The sequence below is a fragment of the Taudactylus pleione genome, unplaced genomic scaffold, assembly GCF_031769625.1.
Source record: "Taudactylus pleione unplaced genomic scaffold, aTauple2 ptg000757l, whole genome shotgun sequence".
Lineage (NCBI taxonomy): Eukaryota > Metazoa > Chordata > Amphibia > Anura > Myobatrachidae > Taudactylus > Taudactylus pleione.
The window spans coordinates 5,157,148-5,173,817 of NW_028285159.1; the positions used below are offsets into that span (position 1 = coordinate 5,157,148).

At 38.8% G+C, this 16,670-nt stretch overlaps 1 protein-coding gene across 2 annotated transcripts in view; it reads left to right on the plus strand.

Annotated features, from left to right (window-relative positions):
* The window catches only part of LOC148477034 (ADAMTS-like protein 1), a 372,270-nt gene that overhangs the window by 208,705 nt on the left and 146,895 nt on the right, over positions 1-16,670 (plus strand). For both annotated transcript variants that reach the window (XM_088457315.1, XM_088457316.1), the window contains exons 8-11: positions 1,808-1,919; positions 2,898-3,036; positions 12,723-12,773; positions 16,386-16,590. In XM_088457315.1, coding sequence (XP_088313441.1) covers positions 1,808-1,919; positions 2,898-3,036; positions 12,723-12,773; positions 16,386-16,590 — 507 coding nt within the window. The remainder of the gene's footprint in view (positions 1-1,807; positions 1,920-2,897; positions 3,037-12,722; positions 12,774-16,385; positions 16,591-16,670) is intronic.

The window sequence follows — 16,670 nt, forward strand, 5'->3', positions numbered from 1 at the left end:
TTCACCCAATCTTTCCTCCACAGTCGGCTGATGTTAAGGCTGTGTTGCACATATGCAGCACAGCCTCAGAGACATTGCTAGACTCTTCTGGGAGTCAGAGAGATCACCACTATTTCAGGGAGTCCTTCTGACACTTAACTAGAGATGAGCAGTTTGGTTCCATTTCGGTTTTTCCCTCTTAGTTCGGATTCAATCACGTGGCCGAGCATCATCTTCCGGGGCCAAATTGTCATCATTACGGGACCCCAACTCTGCAGTGATGATGTTTTGGCCCAGAAAGATGATGCCCAGTCACGTGATTGAATCCAAACCTGGCGGGAAAGACCAAACTAGAACCGATCCGTTCGTTTAACAAAGATTTTCAATTATATTCTATCTTCAACTTGAATTCAACTTAAAATTATCTACCGTTCTGTTTTCACTTGTATATATTATAACTATTTAACATGATCAAATGGCCAAAACTGTTAGGCAAATGTTTCAACTCCTGACTGCACCTGACTTTTCAAGTTAATTTCTATGAACCTCATTGGGTAAACCTTTACCTCAGCACTAAAGTAAATTGCTGGCTGCTGCATATGACTATACGGCTCCAAAATTGACATGAATATATAATAAGGTTTCAAAGTTATTTTCCTGGTGCTATTTATAAGAATAGTTTATGCATGGTGGATTATGTTGTTTATTTATTTACAAGAAGTACAAATAAATAGTGAAGTTTATGTGGCGTACCAAGAAAAAAAGAGAGGGATTCTATCACACTGGTGTAGTAATAAATACTGTGTATACAGTTAATACAATCCTGAATTTATATAGATCAACCCCTATAATTCTAAATAATACACAATGTATAAAACTCTGAAGGGAATGATTCCATGGATACCTTAGAACTTAGTAATTCAAATAAAAAGGAAAAAAGAGGGTATTGCTGGTTGGTGCACAAATATTAAAATATACCTTTTCTTTCACATGGGTTAAAATTGTAACATGTAGAAAATATTGAAATAAAGTTAAGAAGTAAAAGAAATAACAATAGTTCAATAGTGGAGTTTCTCAGACTACCCAGGACTTATTACAATAATATATGACCCTGTATAGAGGATATTAATGATGATGTGGTTGTAATTATCTAATCACCCTTATAATACTCCATGCCTGCTAATTACACAGGGATTCTGAAGATAATTGGGTGTAATTATCTCATCACCCATACAATATTTAACTTGTTAGTTCAGTGTACCGGGAGAATATTAACCAATTTTTTGTCTTCTGAAATTGCCTGGTATACTACTATTAATATCTAATATTGTGGAAGATCATACCACTAAGTGGAAGATACATATCTTCATAAAATTCTGCGAGTATTTTGGTTCTACATTTACATATGCTAGCAACGTCACATATTTACCAGCAAGAATTATTTATAGTGCAGATTGTGAACATACTTACTAATAAACATACTTTACTATTGGTACGGCCTATCAAGATTATAAGCAAAACCAATAAGGGGACACACATTTTTTGTTGTTTCAACATTTTAATAATCACATTCTGTTATGGCTTTCACTACTTCTTTATTGTAATATTTCACTGATTTGTCCTTATCAATTTTAACTATATAAAATTAAAGGTATATTTTAATATTTGTACACCGACCAGCGATGCCCTCTTTTTCCCTTTCTATTTGAATTGCTAAGTTCATGTGGAGCACACAAACAGCTAACGCATATTGGATCGTGAATGGGGCCACAGAAATTTTATGTTCTAAATGAATCGTCATTAAATTTGCATTTGGTTTATTTTTTAGATCCATTACACTGGTGCTGCTGATAGTGTGGTGCAGTTTATTTTCTACCAGCCTATAATACATCGCTGGAGAGAAACAGATTTTTTTCCTTGCTCAGCATCATGTGGAGGAGGTAATTAAGACACACAATCAATGCTAATGCAACATTTTGCCAAAATATTTAATGTTGTCATCTACATGCTTATTAGAAAGCATGTATGCAGAATTCTGGAAATCATCTGTGAATTGGTTACCAATTTGGCGACACACATGGGTGTCCATAGACAGATCCATCTGTTCAATACTCAGCTGAGCCAATGAATTGCACAGGGACATATTTGTCCCCTTGGCGATTGAGCTGTCTTCATTTGTAATGTCTTTTATCTTATATACTGGCTTTTTATGGTGACTACTATTGTTGTAGCCCTTATTACACATTGGCAAAATGTAGTATTATTACCTTATATTTCTGCTATACTAGACTCATACAGGTAGTCACCTTGCTTTATTAGGTTAGGGTCATGCACTCAAGAAGGAGACGGATAATAACAATTAAAAGAAAAAATAATTTGTAGGCTGTATTAACAATGAGTGTTGTTTAAAAATGGTACTATGTATGACCTATATTGCTATATTTACCCTGTAACTTTTCCTGCACGGTTATTTTTAATTGAATTGACCTTTGGTTAAAATGAAAGCAAAATGTGGAAATGTATTTGGGACCATCAAACCATGCTGCATAAATTCTGAACGTGGTCAAATCAGTTCTGTCATCTCTCCCCAGCTCTATCACTATTATATGAAGTCCATACCAGTAAAGAGCTACTGTACCTGATTGATGTGTTATGTACATCAATCTTGTAAGTAATGAGCATGGAACATAACTAAATCTGCAGTGGAATTGTATGTCAGGTAAAACAAAAAGCAGTGTGCTGCTGTGTTATGTAAGTTGTATAAACAGATGTTCTGTAAACTGATAGTATCTTACACAGATCTCTGCCAGTAAATGGAGATCCCAATTTCAAAATTATATGTTTCCAATTCTCTAATAGACAGAAAATTATATGTTACCCTGGAAAGTATGCTGACAATACACGTTCTCTAATTTCAGGTTACCAGCTGACGTCAGCTGAATGTTATGACATGAGGAGTGGACGGATAGTTGCTGATCAGTACTGCCACTACTATCCTGAAAATGTAAAGCCCAAGCCAAGGCTGCAGGAGTGTAACATGGACCCATGCTTAGCCAGGTTTGCCACTTTTATATTATCTGACCACTACATTTTTTTGCTTTAATAAGTATTACCCATTGTAGTATCTCATCATTCCTATACTGAGCATGAGAACAGTTTTGTTCTCATTTTGTATTGTCCCTGCTCCTGATAATCTAATGATCTGCTAAAGCTCCTATTAAATTACAAGACAACTTTTTAGGAAAACAGTTCAAAATGCACTAAACTGTAATCATTGCCAAAGTTATGATATCAGTGATGTGCTCTGACTTTATTACTTAGTACTCAATAGCGTTTCAGACATTGCATTGTTAGATGCTATCAGCTATATCTTCCCATCAGTGGCTGGACCGCACTATAACTGTTATGCTCAAGGAAGCAAAAACTCCTGCATAGAAAAACACTAAGGAATTGTCATTTGTTACACCACAAACTGCCTTGTTTGCTCTTTGTATCAGATTTCCACAAGTTACTAAAAAAAACACTACAGCAAAGCATATCCCATGCAGAGAGATTGCTATTTTGGATCTCAAGGGATTTATTTCTTTTGTTGTCCCTAAAGTGCTTGCAAGCTTTCTTTTTATTTTTGCTAATTGTTACCTCTAAGTGCTTGTTGAAACAGGCTGGATAGAATACCCACCCATCACCACTTTCCTCACCTCCAGACAAACCAAGTTGCCATGATAATGAATGGCCCTCGCAGGTTGAGTGAGGCTAACCTAACCGTTCACTTTTTCACTCTAGTGTGCTAGAAGCATTTGTACACACTGATATTTGACAAGTCATTAACTCTTATAAGTTTCCAGGGGCAGACAGACAGAGAACAATCAGCACTTGTAGCCTGCAGCATCTCATTAGATCTCTCTTCTCCTAGTATGTTTTCCTTCTCTATAGTGCCGAAACATCTGAATTCATATAGTACCTTGATTAGTTTGCATGTTGCTGTGTGTTTCCTTGTTGGGTTTTGTGAGGTCATGCAGAATGTGGTTTTCCTGCCTGATGATGGAAATACACATAATTATATATTAATGAGAGGATTTAAAGAATCCTATTACAGACATTATTTTCTCCTCCCCCTAAAAAAAAGTTTGATTAAAGAGACATATTGGATAATCATTAACAAGCTTCTCATTTATTCAAGCAAGCAAAGCATTATGGGTTGGATTATCTGTTAAACATATATTTGCCTGCCCCTTACATATAGTGGTGGAGCTTTCTTAAAAGTATGTACAGGGACTATGTATGAAATCAGGGCCTGATTCATTACAGATCGCTATTGCTAAAGCGTACACAGACGGACGATTGTAGCGTACTGCACATGCGTGTGCATCGCAGTGCATGTGCACGAAGGCACCACTGCGATCGCACTGCAGTCACGGAGAGCCATCGCAGAGTGATTGACAGATAGTGAGCGTTTAGAGGTGGTGACGGGGGAGTGGTTGGAGAAACGCAGGTGTGTCTGTCCGTTTGAACGCTGTTGCATGGGCGTGCATAAATTAGCCAGTGCGATGGCATACGCAGCTTGTGTACTTACTGCGTGCTACGAGGTTAGCAATTTCTAAGTAAGGTCAGGGCTGCTGTAATTCTGCGTGAGGGGCCAATGGTACTCGATGTTACCGATATTTATGGAGGTGTGCAAGGTATTATGGATGTGAGATAGCGGTAGGGGGAGGCAGTGGGCGTCTGTATGCTGGCAGTGCGATGGCACTGTGATAGCACGGGGCTGTGATCGCAATAGTGATCCTTAATGAATCAGGTCCTTAGTCTAGTGGTAGAAAAGTTATTAACTTATTATTGGCCATGTCAGTTTCTCTCTAAAGGGACTGCTGTTACATATGGTAATTGTGCAAGCCTGGAAAAGCAACCTGAAACAAAAGAGCCATTGGGCAAAATGAGGCTGCTAGGAATATATGTGAAATGCCATGATCTAGAGAAGACAAATAAAGGATGTACTTTGTGCATATATATAGTGCATGTGGACTGTTCCTTAGCAACCCAGCAGCCAGTTTTGTCTACAAGTGGACATTTTTTTTAAATTGCCCATTTACAATAACTAAAAGAAGGTAATTTAAAGGAAAAAAAATGAGTTTCCTGGGAGAAAGTGATTCATGAGTGTTTAGCTTAAAGTTTTATTATTGCCTAGTAAATTACCAGCAGTGCGTCATCCTGCTTCTTGGTACAGAAAGTAAAGGCGTCATTCTTTATAGATTGATGCATCCATTTTTTTACAACAATGCATCAGCCTAATCACTTATACCATCTGGAGCCACACCCTGGCAGCCATGCTGCTTTGCAGAATGTTGTTATTGTAGTAAACTGTGGCAATGTTGTACTATATGCAGATATCTGTACAATGTTGCTCTATTCCAGCTACCTCTGGACAGATACATATATATTATTTAATAAATATGTATATAAAGTTATAGTAGTTGCACCTAGTGGTGGCACCAAATGTACTCCTGTGCAAAATTATTATTATTCTATATAAAATTACACAAGAGATCACAGGACAATATGAAATATTGCAACACAAATTTGTGATATAGAATTGAAGAGAATAATGCAAATAGGAGAAATACAGGTGTTTATTCCATTTAATTATTACCAGTTATTTGTATATATTATTATTATATTATATTGTATATATATTATTTGTTATTTGCAGCACTTTACAGAGAAAATTTGGCCATTCACATCAGACACTGCCCTAGTGGAGTTTACAATCTATGGCCCTCATTCAGAGCCGTACGCTCTGAGCAGAGCGCACTCTCTGAATGAGGGCCGGGCTCCATTTTCATGGAGCGTCCTCCTGGACGCTTGTATAGCTGTGGGTCACCACCCACAGGCTATACGAGCGTGCATTGTGATGGTCGCGATGGTCGAGACCATCGCGACCATCGAATTTGCGAGCCGGAGCCTGCGGTTGAGGTTTTCAACCGCAAGCTCCGGAGTGATTTTGGCTCTATCAGAGCCAAAATCACTCCCACTGACATCACTAGTGATGTCAGTGGGCCGGCTTCTGACGGGAGGCGTTCCCGTGGGAACGCCCCCGTCAGGGAGGCACGCCCCCGGCACGCCCACCAAAGGGGGCGTGCTGTCAATCAACATTGACAGCACGCCCCCTTTGATCGGACACAACGAGCGAAGGACTTTCCTTCGCTCGTCGAATCTGGCGCATGCGCACGACGGAGCTCCCTCCGTCGTGCGCATGCTCAGTCCATAACATCGACCCACTTGCGAGCGGACAGCCGCTCGCGAGTGGGTCTGAATCAGGCCCTATATTCCCTACCACATGCTCACACACATACAATGAAGGGTTCATTTTTTGGGGGAGATAATTAACTTACCAGTACATTTTTGGAGTATGGGAGGAAACAGAGTATGCGAAAGAAACCCACGCAAGCAAAGGGAGAATATGCAAAATCCACACAGTTAGGGCCATAGTGGGAATCGAACCCATAACCTCAGTGCTGCGAGGCAGTAATGCTAACCACTACACCATCCATGCTGTTTATAAAGTTTGTCACTGTGTTGTAATTAGTGCACTGAATTATTCTCTCAGGGTAAGGCCACACACCAACAGAGAGCAAATACATTCTCACATGCTCATCTAAGCTCATTTATTTTACATTGACAAGTAGGATACAACAAGGACAACATATTTTGGGAGGTTAAATTATTCATGTTCCTTTATGAAGGTTGTAGGGGGTTTGTCGATTACATTAAGCAGATTATGAAATCCAATTTGATAAGGTATAATACTCAGATGAGCAAATAAGTGAGACTGGTGTAGGGGGAATTTCGTTTCTTAAGAACACTATTATCTCCAGTGAAAGATAAATGGGATCCAAACCAAATATACTGCACTATGCAATTAGGGCACTGAGCAATTACAACTTTAAGGATAAGGTTGAATAATATTATGGTGTGCAAAAGACAATGATATTTTAGAAATCGAGGATGTAAATGTATAATTTTGTGGATTGTTGTACTCCAGTGTCCGCCAAACATGTATACGAAAAATGTGACTATTAAATAACTGAAGCTATAATTTATGTTTAATTATATTAAGTACATTTTAACTCCGTTCCCTTTCTATGCTCTCCCTTTCTGCATTCACACAACGTTGCATTCTTATTATACATTGGTTAAAGCCAATGTTTTCTTCTTTACCTCAGTAACCAATGCAAAGATGCAAAACAGGTTCCCTTGAGTACAGATTTGACTTTAGGGAAAAGAAAGAAGTCACACAATACTAGGTCTGGCGAGTATGGAGGGTGTTCTAGCACTACAATCTGTTTCTGTGCCAATAACTGCTTCACAGAGAGAGCTATATGGGATGGTGCATTGTCCTTATGGAAGATGAAACTATTTTTCCACAACTCTCGCTTCTTTCTTCTGATCCTTTCCCGCAAAGTTGCTAGAACATAGTAAAGTTGATTCATCGTCATGTGGAAGGTCTTCGGGACGTTCATTATCTTCGACATCCTCACGACCGTCACTAAATATTTTGTGCCACTCAAACACACATACACGTGACATATATACGGAAAAATTTGGTGGGTGTTTTGTTCAGTTTGACCAAATATTTTAAGTTAACACGTTGCTCTACTGTTAAACTAAGGATTTTTATGACGCACAGGAAAAACACAACTTCTTTGAATGCTGTGTGACAGCAAACGATCTGTGTGATAGGGGTGAAACTTGCAAAACCATTTTTGGTTATTGTTCCCCCTCTCCCTTCTAACTCACGCAGTATAGTTTATTTTTTTACAAGTAGAGTCTTGTTAATTAATAGCTACACCTCGTTTATAACCTGTATAGAGATACACTGAAGCATAATTATTAATTAACTATTAATTTAGTTATTCATGTAGTGCACATATTCTGCAGCACTTTGCAGAGAATATTTGGCCATTCACATCAGTTCCTGTCCCAGTGGAGCTTACTTATATTCTCTACCACATATACATATGAGTAACTGTAGGAAACCCATGTAAACACAGGGAGAATATACAATTTTCACACAGTTAGGGCTGTGGTGGGAATCAAACCAAAGACCTCAGTGCTTTAAGGCAGTAATGCTAACCATTACACTAGCCATGGTTCCCAAACAGCAGCAACATTTTCTTGGTACAGTAAATATTTAACAATGTTGGTAACTAAGGTAGGGGATGCACAGAAAGAGAGCAACACATGTAAACTGTACTTTGCAGAGATTTTTATTATTGTATATTGTATCCACTTACAAAGTACTTAATAAGTACTTAGCACAATGACTGTTTATAAGCAGTTTCAAGGTCAGATTAATTCGGTCTCTCGGCCATGGTCTGTGTTTAGCATCTGTACGTTATCAAACATTATCTGGCTGTACAGTCCCTTCTGTTGCCAGTCATGTTACCTCCCTTTAGGGCAGAAATCACTTTACCAAATGCCAGATTACTCGGACAGTTTCCTGGCATGGAAAAAGCCATGCACTATCTCTATTGATAACCAGCATGGGGCGCAGAGCGAGTTCTATCACTTTTTAATTCATAGCAAAGTTAATTGAAGGGCTTGATGTTTTTCTTGCAGCCAAAGAGAGGACTTTTGCAAAAAGAGGAGTTTATTATGTGGATTTTTATCAGGGTCTAGTCCTTAAGCAATGAATAAATACATATTATCAGAACAATTATTACAGATTTTCTCATTAAACCTCAGAGGTCTTTTCAGTTCATCCAGAAGTTGGCGGATTTAACAGGATGTTACCAGCCGTCTTTCCTCTTAGCCTGTCACCACCTTTTGCTCATGCAATTCATTTGATTAGGTTCATAGTACAATGAGCACTGTACCACTACCCATGCTATTACAAGCAGCAACATTCAAAACAGATTACATTCATATGCTGATTAAAGGTTCCGAGCTGCGATTTGAACAATTTGTTTCTGTGCTACTTATAAATATGTTTTTATTAATTGAAGAATGTTATTTAGCCCTATTACAGCAATCGGGGTAATGTAATTAAATTGATTATTAAAGTCGGATATATAGGCAACAGTTACTAAGATATCACAGAAATTAAGGAAAAAATATCTATTATATATGTTGTTATTATATTTTATCTGAACTATAATAATTAATATTTACTTGGGCCACGATAGACGCTATGAACTGTATGATCTATCATTTGTTGAACCATTACATTACTTAAATCGATGTTAATTTGTTTTTTTCCATGTATTTGTATTCTTTCATTCAAACCGGGTGCACACAATCAGGGTTGGAACCTGTGGTCAAAGTATTAAAATCTTAACAGCAAAACACATACTTACCTACTCTCCCGGAAGTTGCGGGAGGCTCCCAATTTTTCGGCCAGTAACCCACATGCCCTGAAGAGTGGCTGGATCACCCGCATCCTGTCCATTTCCTAGTGAAGTGGGCAGAATAGTGGCGGGATGTACTACACATCACATTATTGATGCGATAAATCCCGTCAATTATCGCGTGCATTGTGGCGTTAATGCCGGTATGCATGTAGAATTGCGATTAAAATCGCAAAGGACAGCTCTTCCGAAAAGAGACAGGACTTCTGGGTTTATGACCCGGAAGTCCCATCTGTGCATGCGTGGCCACTGCGTGTGCCTGCGGAAGATACTGGGAGGGATCTGAGTGGATCCCTCTCACAGTAGATTGCGGAAAGAAGCCCATAGGATTCTATTAGGCAACACCCGCTTTTGATGGCATTGCCTACCCGTTCCAAGTTCAGGAAAGTATCGCAGTATTCCCAATTCATAATATGCCACACAATTATACCACAATTGATTATATGCCACACCAAATGATATGTCGCACAGTAATGCCCTCAACTTGTTATTTGCCACACAGAGCCCCCTCAGACTTGTCGTTTAGTTGCCAGCCTCGGAGTCCCCTCAGTCATGTCCCCTTTATATACCAGCCTCAGAACCCCTCAGTCAACCTCTTTATATGCTTGGAGTCCCCTTGTGCCCTTATATGGCAGCCTAAAGCCCCCCTCATAATTACTTACCTTCACCACTGAAGTACTCCTCTCCAAAGACTGTCCATCTATTTGCCACTGCTGTCTCTTTCTGCCTGGCTCCCATAAGTCCACCCGTGACTCCAGTTACAACCACTGAGTACTCAAAGGAGATGGTTGTGGGATGGACTGTTGGTAAAAAAGAAGAGAGGGCAGGCCAGACAGTGGAGTCTCTGGCACACCCCACCTTTGGACTCCGGACCGAGTCGGATTTCAACAGGTAGCGGGCCGAATTTAGGCTGCTGTGAAATTGGTGTGGGAAGTTTGTGGTGTCAGTATGGTGTCTTTGTGAAATAACATTAATACATCCAAATTGCAGTATTTGTTTTAAAATAATATATGCATTTAAAAATGTTTGCTTTGCTACTGCATTCAATAATGATTTCAATTAAAAACAAATGTATCTTATTATAGTTATGCATATGTCATGTAATAATAATGAGGAATGTTGAGCCATACAGTCAATAGTGAATTTGTCTCATGCCAATAAAATGGAAAATGATAGCAATTAAATATTGGCTGTCCTTCTGGCAGTCCTTTGCACATCGTATAGCTTTAGGAACCACTACAAAATATATGTGCAAAATGCCTTATATACCACACGTATCTGAAGTCTGCATACAGTATCTGCCAATTGTGCGGTTACCAAACACAGGACAACTTAAGTCTAATAGTTTGGAAATAGGGGTATACAGTGAGGTGCATAAATATTGGGACATTGACAGAATTTTCATATTTTGGCCTCTATTCACCACCACAATGGCTTTGAAATGAAACAAAAAAGATGTGCTTTAACTGCAGACTTACAGATTTCATTTGAGGGTAATTACATCCAAATCGGGTGAACGGTGTAGGAAATACAACGGTTTCCATATGTGCCTCCCACTTTTTAAGGGGCCAAAAGTAATGGGACTATCAACTCAAAAGCTACTTCATGGACATGCGTGTGCTATTCCTTCATTATTTCATTATCAATTAAGCAGGTAAAAGGTCTGGAGTTGATTCTAGGTGTGACATTTGCATTTGGAATCAGTTGCTGTCGATTCTCAATATGAGATCCAAAGAGCTGTCACTATCAGTGAAGCAAGCCATCATTAGGCTGAAAACTCAAAATAAACCCTTCAGAGAAATAGCAAAAACATTAGGTGTGGCCAAATCAACTGTTTGGAACATTCTTAAAAAGAAAGAACGCATCGGAGAGCTCAGCAACACCAAAAGACCCGGAAGACCATGGAAAACAACTGTGGTTGATGACAGAAGAATTATTGCCCTGGTGAAGAAATACCTCTTCACAACAGTTGGCCAAATCAAGAACACTCTCCAGGAGGTAGGTGTATATGTGTCAAAGTCAACAATCAAGTGAAGACTTCACAAGAGTGAATATAGAGGGTTCAGCACAAGATGTAAACCATTGATGAGCCACAAAAACAGGAAGACCAGATTAGAGTTTGCCAAACAACATATAAAAAAGCCATTACAGTTCTGGAACAACATCCTATGGACAGATAAGACAAAGATCAACTTGTACCAGAGTGATGGGAAGAGAAGGAAAGGAACTGCTCATGATCCAAAACATACCACCTCATCAGTGAAGCATGGTGGTGGTAGTGTCATGGCGTGGGCATGTATGGCTGCCAATGGAACTGGTTCCCTTGTATTGATGATGTGACTGCTGACAAAAGCAGCAGAATGAATTCTGAAGTGTTTCGGGCAATATTATATGCTCATATTCAGTCAAATGCTTCAGAGCTTATTGGATGGCGCTTCACAGTGCAGATGGACAATGACCCGAAGCATACTGCAAAAGCAGCCAAAGAGTTTTTTAAGGCTAAAAAGTGGAATGTTATGCAATGGCCAAGTCAATCCCCTGACCTGAATCCAATTGAGCATGCATTTCAATTGATGAAGATAAAACTGAAGGATAAATGTCCCAAAAACAAGCAGGAACTGAAGACATTTCCAGTAGAGGCCTGGCAGAGCCTCATCAGGGATGAAACCCAGCGTCTGGTGATGTCTATGCGTTCCAGACTTCAGGCTGTAATTGCCTGCAAAGAATTTGCAACAAAGTATTAAAAAGTGAAAGTTAGGTTTAGGATTGTTTAGTTTGTCCCATTACTTTTGGCCCCTTAAAAAGTGGGAGGCACATATAGAAACCGCTGTAATTCCTACACCGTTCACCTGATTTGGATGTAATTACCCTCAAATTAAATCTGAAAGTCTGCAGTTAAAGCACATCTTGTTTGTTTCATTTCAAAGCCATTGTGGTGGTGAATAGAGGCCAAAATATGAAAATTCTGTCAATGTCCCAATATTTATGCACCTGACTATACTAATAAATTGTTTTCTTTCCATGGAATTCATCTTCAATCTAAAACTGAGCCATATAAAACACACTTAGTTTTTAATATATACAGTATAATACATTGTTTCTGTAAAATCTAATGGAGCTTTATATTACACTAACATTCTGTTCATAACAATAGTTCTGTAAAGATCTGATATGTAAATTATCTTTCAGCCATTTTTTTTATCACATATATAATTTGTGTAATGACAGCCTAGCCTACATGGTCGCACAGATTCGGATGATTGGGTTAATAGTGATTCATATTTGTATTGTTTATGATTATACTGATTTACTTTTTTATTTTTCTTGTTTTTCATCTTGCAGTGATGGTTACAAGCAAATAATGCCCTATGATCTCTATCATCCCCTTCCCAGGTGAGTTTAAAATTTGTGACAACAGTACTTAGGGGTCTATTTACTAAGCAGTGTTAGGAGACAGAGTGAAAAGTGATAAGAAAGTGATAAGGTGCCAGCCAATCAGCTCCCAACTGTCATTTTTCAAACACAGCCTGTGAGATGACAGTTGGGAGCCGATTGGCTGGCACCTTATCATTTTCTTATCACTTTTCACTCTGTCTCCTAACACTGCTTAGTAAATAGACCCCTTATTCTTAAAAACATAAATGTAAAGCCCACCGCAGTATGCTGGCGCTATTTAAGTAAATAATAATAAATAACTGTGATGTTTACAACTACGATGGCAATAGATAGATTTTGCCCCTATGGCAATCTTGACATTTAATTTTTTTTAATTAAAATGCAGTAATTAAGTAATTATTAAACTGCTCAACACAAATTATGCTGTAAAATCAAATTAAAAATGTCTTTAAAGTTTTTTTCTTAATTAAGAAAAAACAATTCCTGATTACATAACTATTCACTTCACTTGCTAAAATACAGCTAAATAAACCATGAAGCTATCTGTAGTCTCCAGAGGTCACACAATAATTTGTGTACCTGTGTGCAATTACGTTTGTACAAGTGATTAAATTGATTTCAGATTGTCTGTTTGTGAGAGGTCTCACAGCTAATTAGTGCATTTCTAAATAAGAACTTCATTATAAAGATTAAAGGACATTCATAGCAAATCTAAGAAAAATTTATAGAAAAGCACTAATCAGGAGAAAATACTAAAGACAAATGTGAATTAGTTTAGAACAGGGATGGGGAACCTCAGGCCCGGGGGCCGTATATGGCCCGCGGAATCATTTTGTCTGGCCCACTGAGCTTTTTTCTGCTAGCCTCATCTTGCTAGCAGAGTGCCTAAAATGGCACCCTGCAGCCAGAATCTATGCAGCAGTGCCACCTGGAGCGTCCTTAGGATGCTTCAGACGGTCACACCTCTGCCCTTACAGCTCCCTGGAGCATCCTCAGGGCATTGCTGTAATCACCTGCGATTGTGCCCCCTGCCCCCGTGTAACATTACACCGAGGGGGCGTGGCATGCACCAGGCCCACAAATAATGTTATTTATATCAAAATGGCCCTCGGCAGAAAAAAGGTTCCCCACCCTGGTTTAGAACATACCATCCTCCTAATCAGTGTATTTGTGTGAAAAGAGGACTGTTAAGGAGGTTACCAAGAGTCCTATGGAATTCTTTAGTTAAAATGTTCAATAGTGGAAGCAAGTGACTCTGTTCATGGAACAACAATATACCGAACAATGTAAGAAAAGCTCACATGAACTGCTACCTTAAGTTTGCTAGAAAAGCATGTGGGAGACCAAACCGACGCAGGGGGATTTCATTACACAAATAAGATTGTACCTGTTGGACATGGTTGGTAAGAAAAACCCCTGGCTTCCTTAATTAGGTGATCTTGGTCATTGATATGGTATCTCATGCACATTTCACACCCATTACACCACCTTTGGCTACCTTTTGAAATGATCTACAGTAAGTCTTAAACTGGGTACACATTAGACGATCTGTGACCCAGAGCGATTGGATCCGGCATGTAGCAATTGCATACACACTTGCCGATGCTGGGTCCGAAAGGTGGAAGGGATGTCATGCTATAGTGTGCATCATGACATCATTAGCGACATCCCTATTGCAATTCCGACGACCGATGTTGCATAACAACCAGTGGGAGCGCGTATATCATGGGTACACACTAGACGATGTACCTGATATGCCGCTCCAATTCACAGGATCGGATGACATATAGTCTAGTTTGTACCCAGCATAAGTGGAGCAAGGAGCCATCTATACCCAAAGGTATTGTAACAAGACACAGTAATAGAAAAAATATTTCTCTCCAATTAACATTTTTGTTTTGCTTGTACTCTGATGGGATACGAGTGTTTCCTCCAGTCTGGGCTTCAAAGTAGACCAAATTGTCATTTCCGGTAAATCCATGGACACTGCTTCAGCTTTTAATAAAGATATATGGTATTTGAATGTGGAAGCTCTTACGTCCCCAGATTTCAACTTTTTTTGCCGAAAAAAACTGGAGATATTTGTTACATTGGTGTGCCTGAAAATGGAATGGTGATGGTGCAGGCTAAGTTTCGTGAGATCACTAATACCTCAGAGTTGTAGGAATGCCAGTGCCCTTTTGTAGCTTGGAAAGCACTAAGTGCAAAATATAATAGCCTTTGATTAACGGGAGCCAGCAGGATTCTGGCGAGATAGTCACTAGATTTAAAATGACAATTAGTTTAAATGCAAAACCAACCTGGCTCTCGCAAATTGCCACTATTACATTTGGCCCCATGTACCCCTGGAAATGTGCACCTTTGCATTTGTTTACCCCCCGAACCCCTGATAGACATTTCTCTTTATTGTTGCAAGAATCATCTGTTTTCTACATTTCTACCAGGCAACAATGCTGTACATACTGTAGTGTAAGTGTAATAAAGTGTACAATTATTATTTATGTTTAAAGTATTTTTTTTAAGGTAAGTCTATAAAAAAAAACATGTTTCCACTTATTTGTTTCCACAAAACTATCCCTATGTTGGTTTGAAGTGTTATATTTACTCTTCTGTAGCTAGTTCATTACATTTGATTACCTTGTAAAACAGCAAATTAATGTTCTGTCAAGTTTTATCCTTTTTTAACTGTAAGCATTTAACTGTTGCTTTGCTGCCATGGACTATAATTCATGATATGTGTATGGTTCAAAGCATCAGTAATCATGAAAGAGTTAAATAGAAGCTGTTACACAGTAGAAGTGAGGAACATTATGTGAAGTAACATGATTCCTACATTGCTTCTGCTTCTGAAATTATTTTTTAATGACCTAAGCTTCCATCCTGGCTTCTCATGAGTGTAAAAATATTAGTTTTAAATCTCATCTTACAGGCCTAAAGTCAAGGCTTCCTTAATGATCTAAAGAGAATCCCCAACCAGCTCCCTTGGAAACCGGATGCTTGCCATTGTTCATTTTAAAACAACCTTAAAAAATATACAGTAGCACAGATTTTCTCGCTCGCGTGTCAGTTTTTTCCTCTTCTTTTTCATAGTGTATTATAACAGTTGTGTGCCGATATAAGGCACTACATATACCCAATACAATATCAGGTTTTGATATGATTCTATTACATCCTATACAAATGTAGCACAATATACCTATCTAACTTTGCCTGGTTACAATGCATGATCATAATGCAATTATTTTCCATTTAAATGTTTATTTTTAAGATTTCATCTTCCATGGCATATAGCATATAGAGAACTGCACAAAGGAACAAAAGCAGGGAAAGTATTGAGGTATAGTAGGCATACATGCCTTGTCTACTGGAACATCAGGGAGACTCATGAGTTTTGGGTAGGTCTCTCGTAAGAATAGACCAAGGACTTGATGACATGATTCACTGTGAATCTCTCAAGAGGGGACCATTGAAAAGACAGCAGGTATGACAATAGGGTGATGCTATACACAATGGACCATGCCAGTGATCCTATGACTGTCTTTGGAAATAACTTGGCAACTAGGTTCATTCTAATTACTGATACAGAGTCTTATTTTCTTTCTTGCTTAGATGGGAAAATACTCCCTGGACGGCTTGCTCCTCATCTTGTGGTGGAGGGATACAAAGCCGGACGGTGTCCTGTGTGGAGGAGGACATGCAGGGACAGATTAGTACTGTGGAGGAATGGAAATGTATGTACACTCTAAAGATGCCCTTAGTCCAACCTTGCAATATTTTTGATTGTCCTAAATGGTTGGCTCAGGAATGGTCTCCGGTGAGTTTCTCAAACTAAAATGATTTTTCAATATGTATGTTCAACATGTGTTTGAGTAGACCCGTTTCCTTCATCTCCTG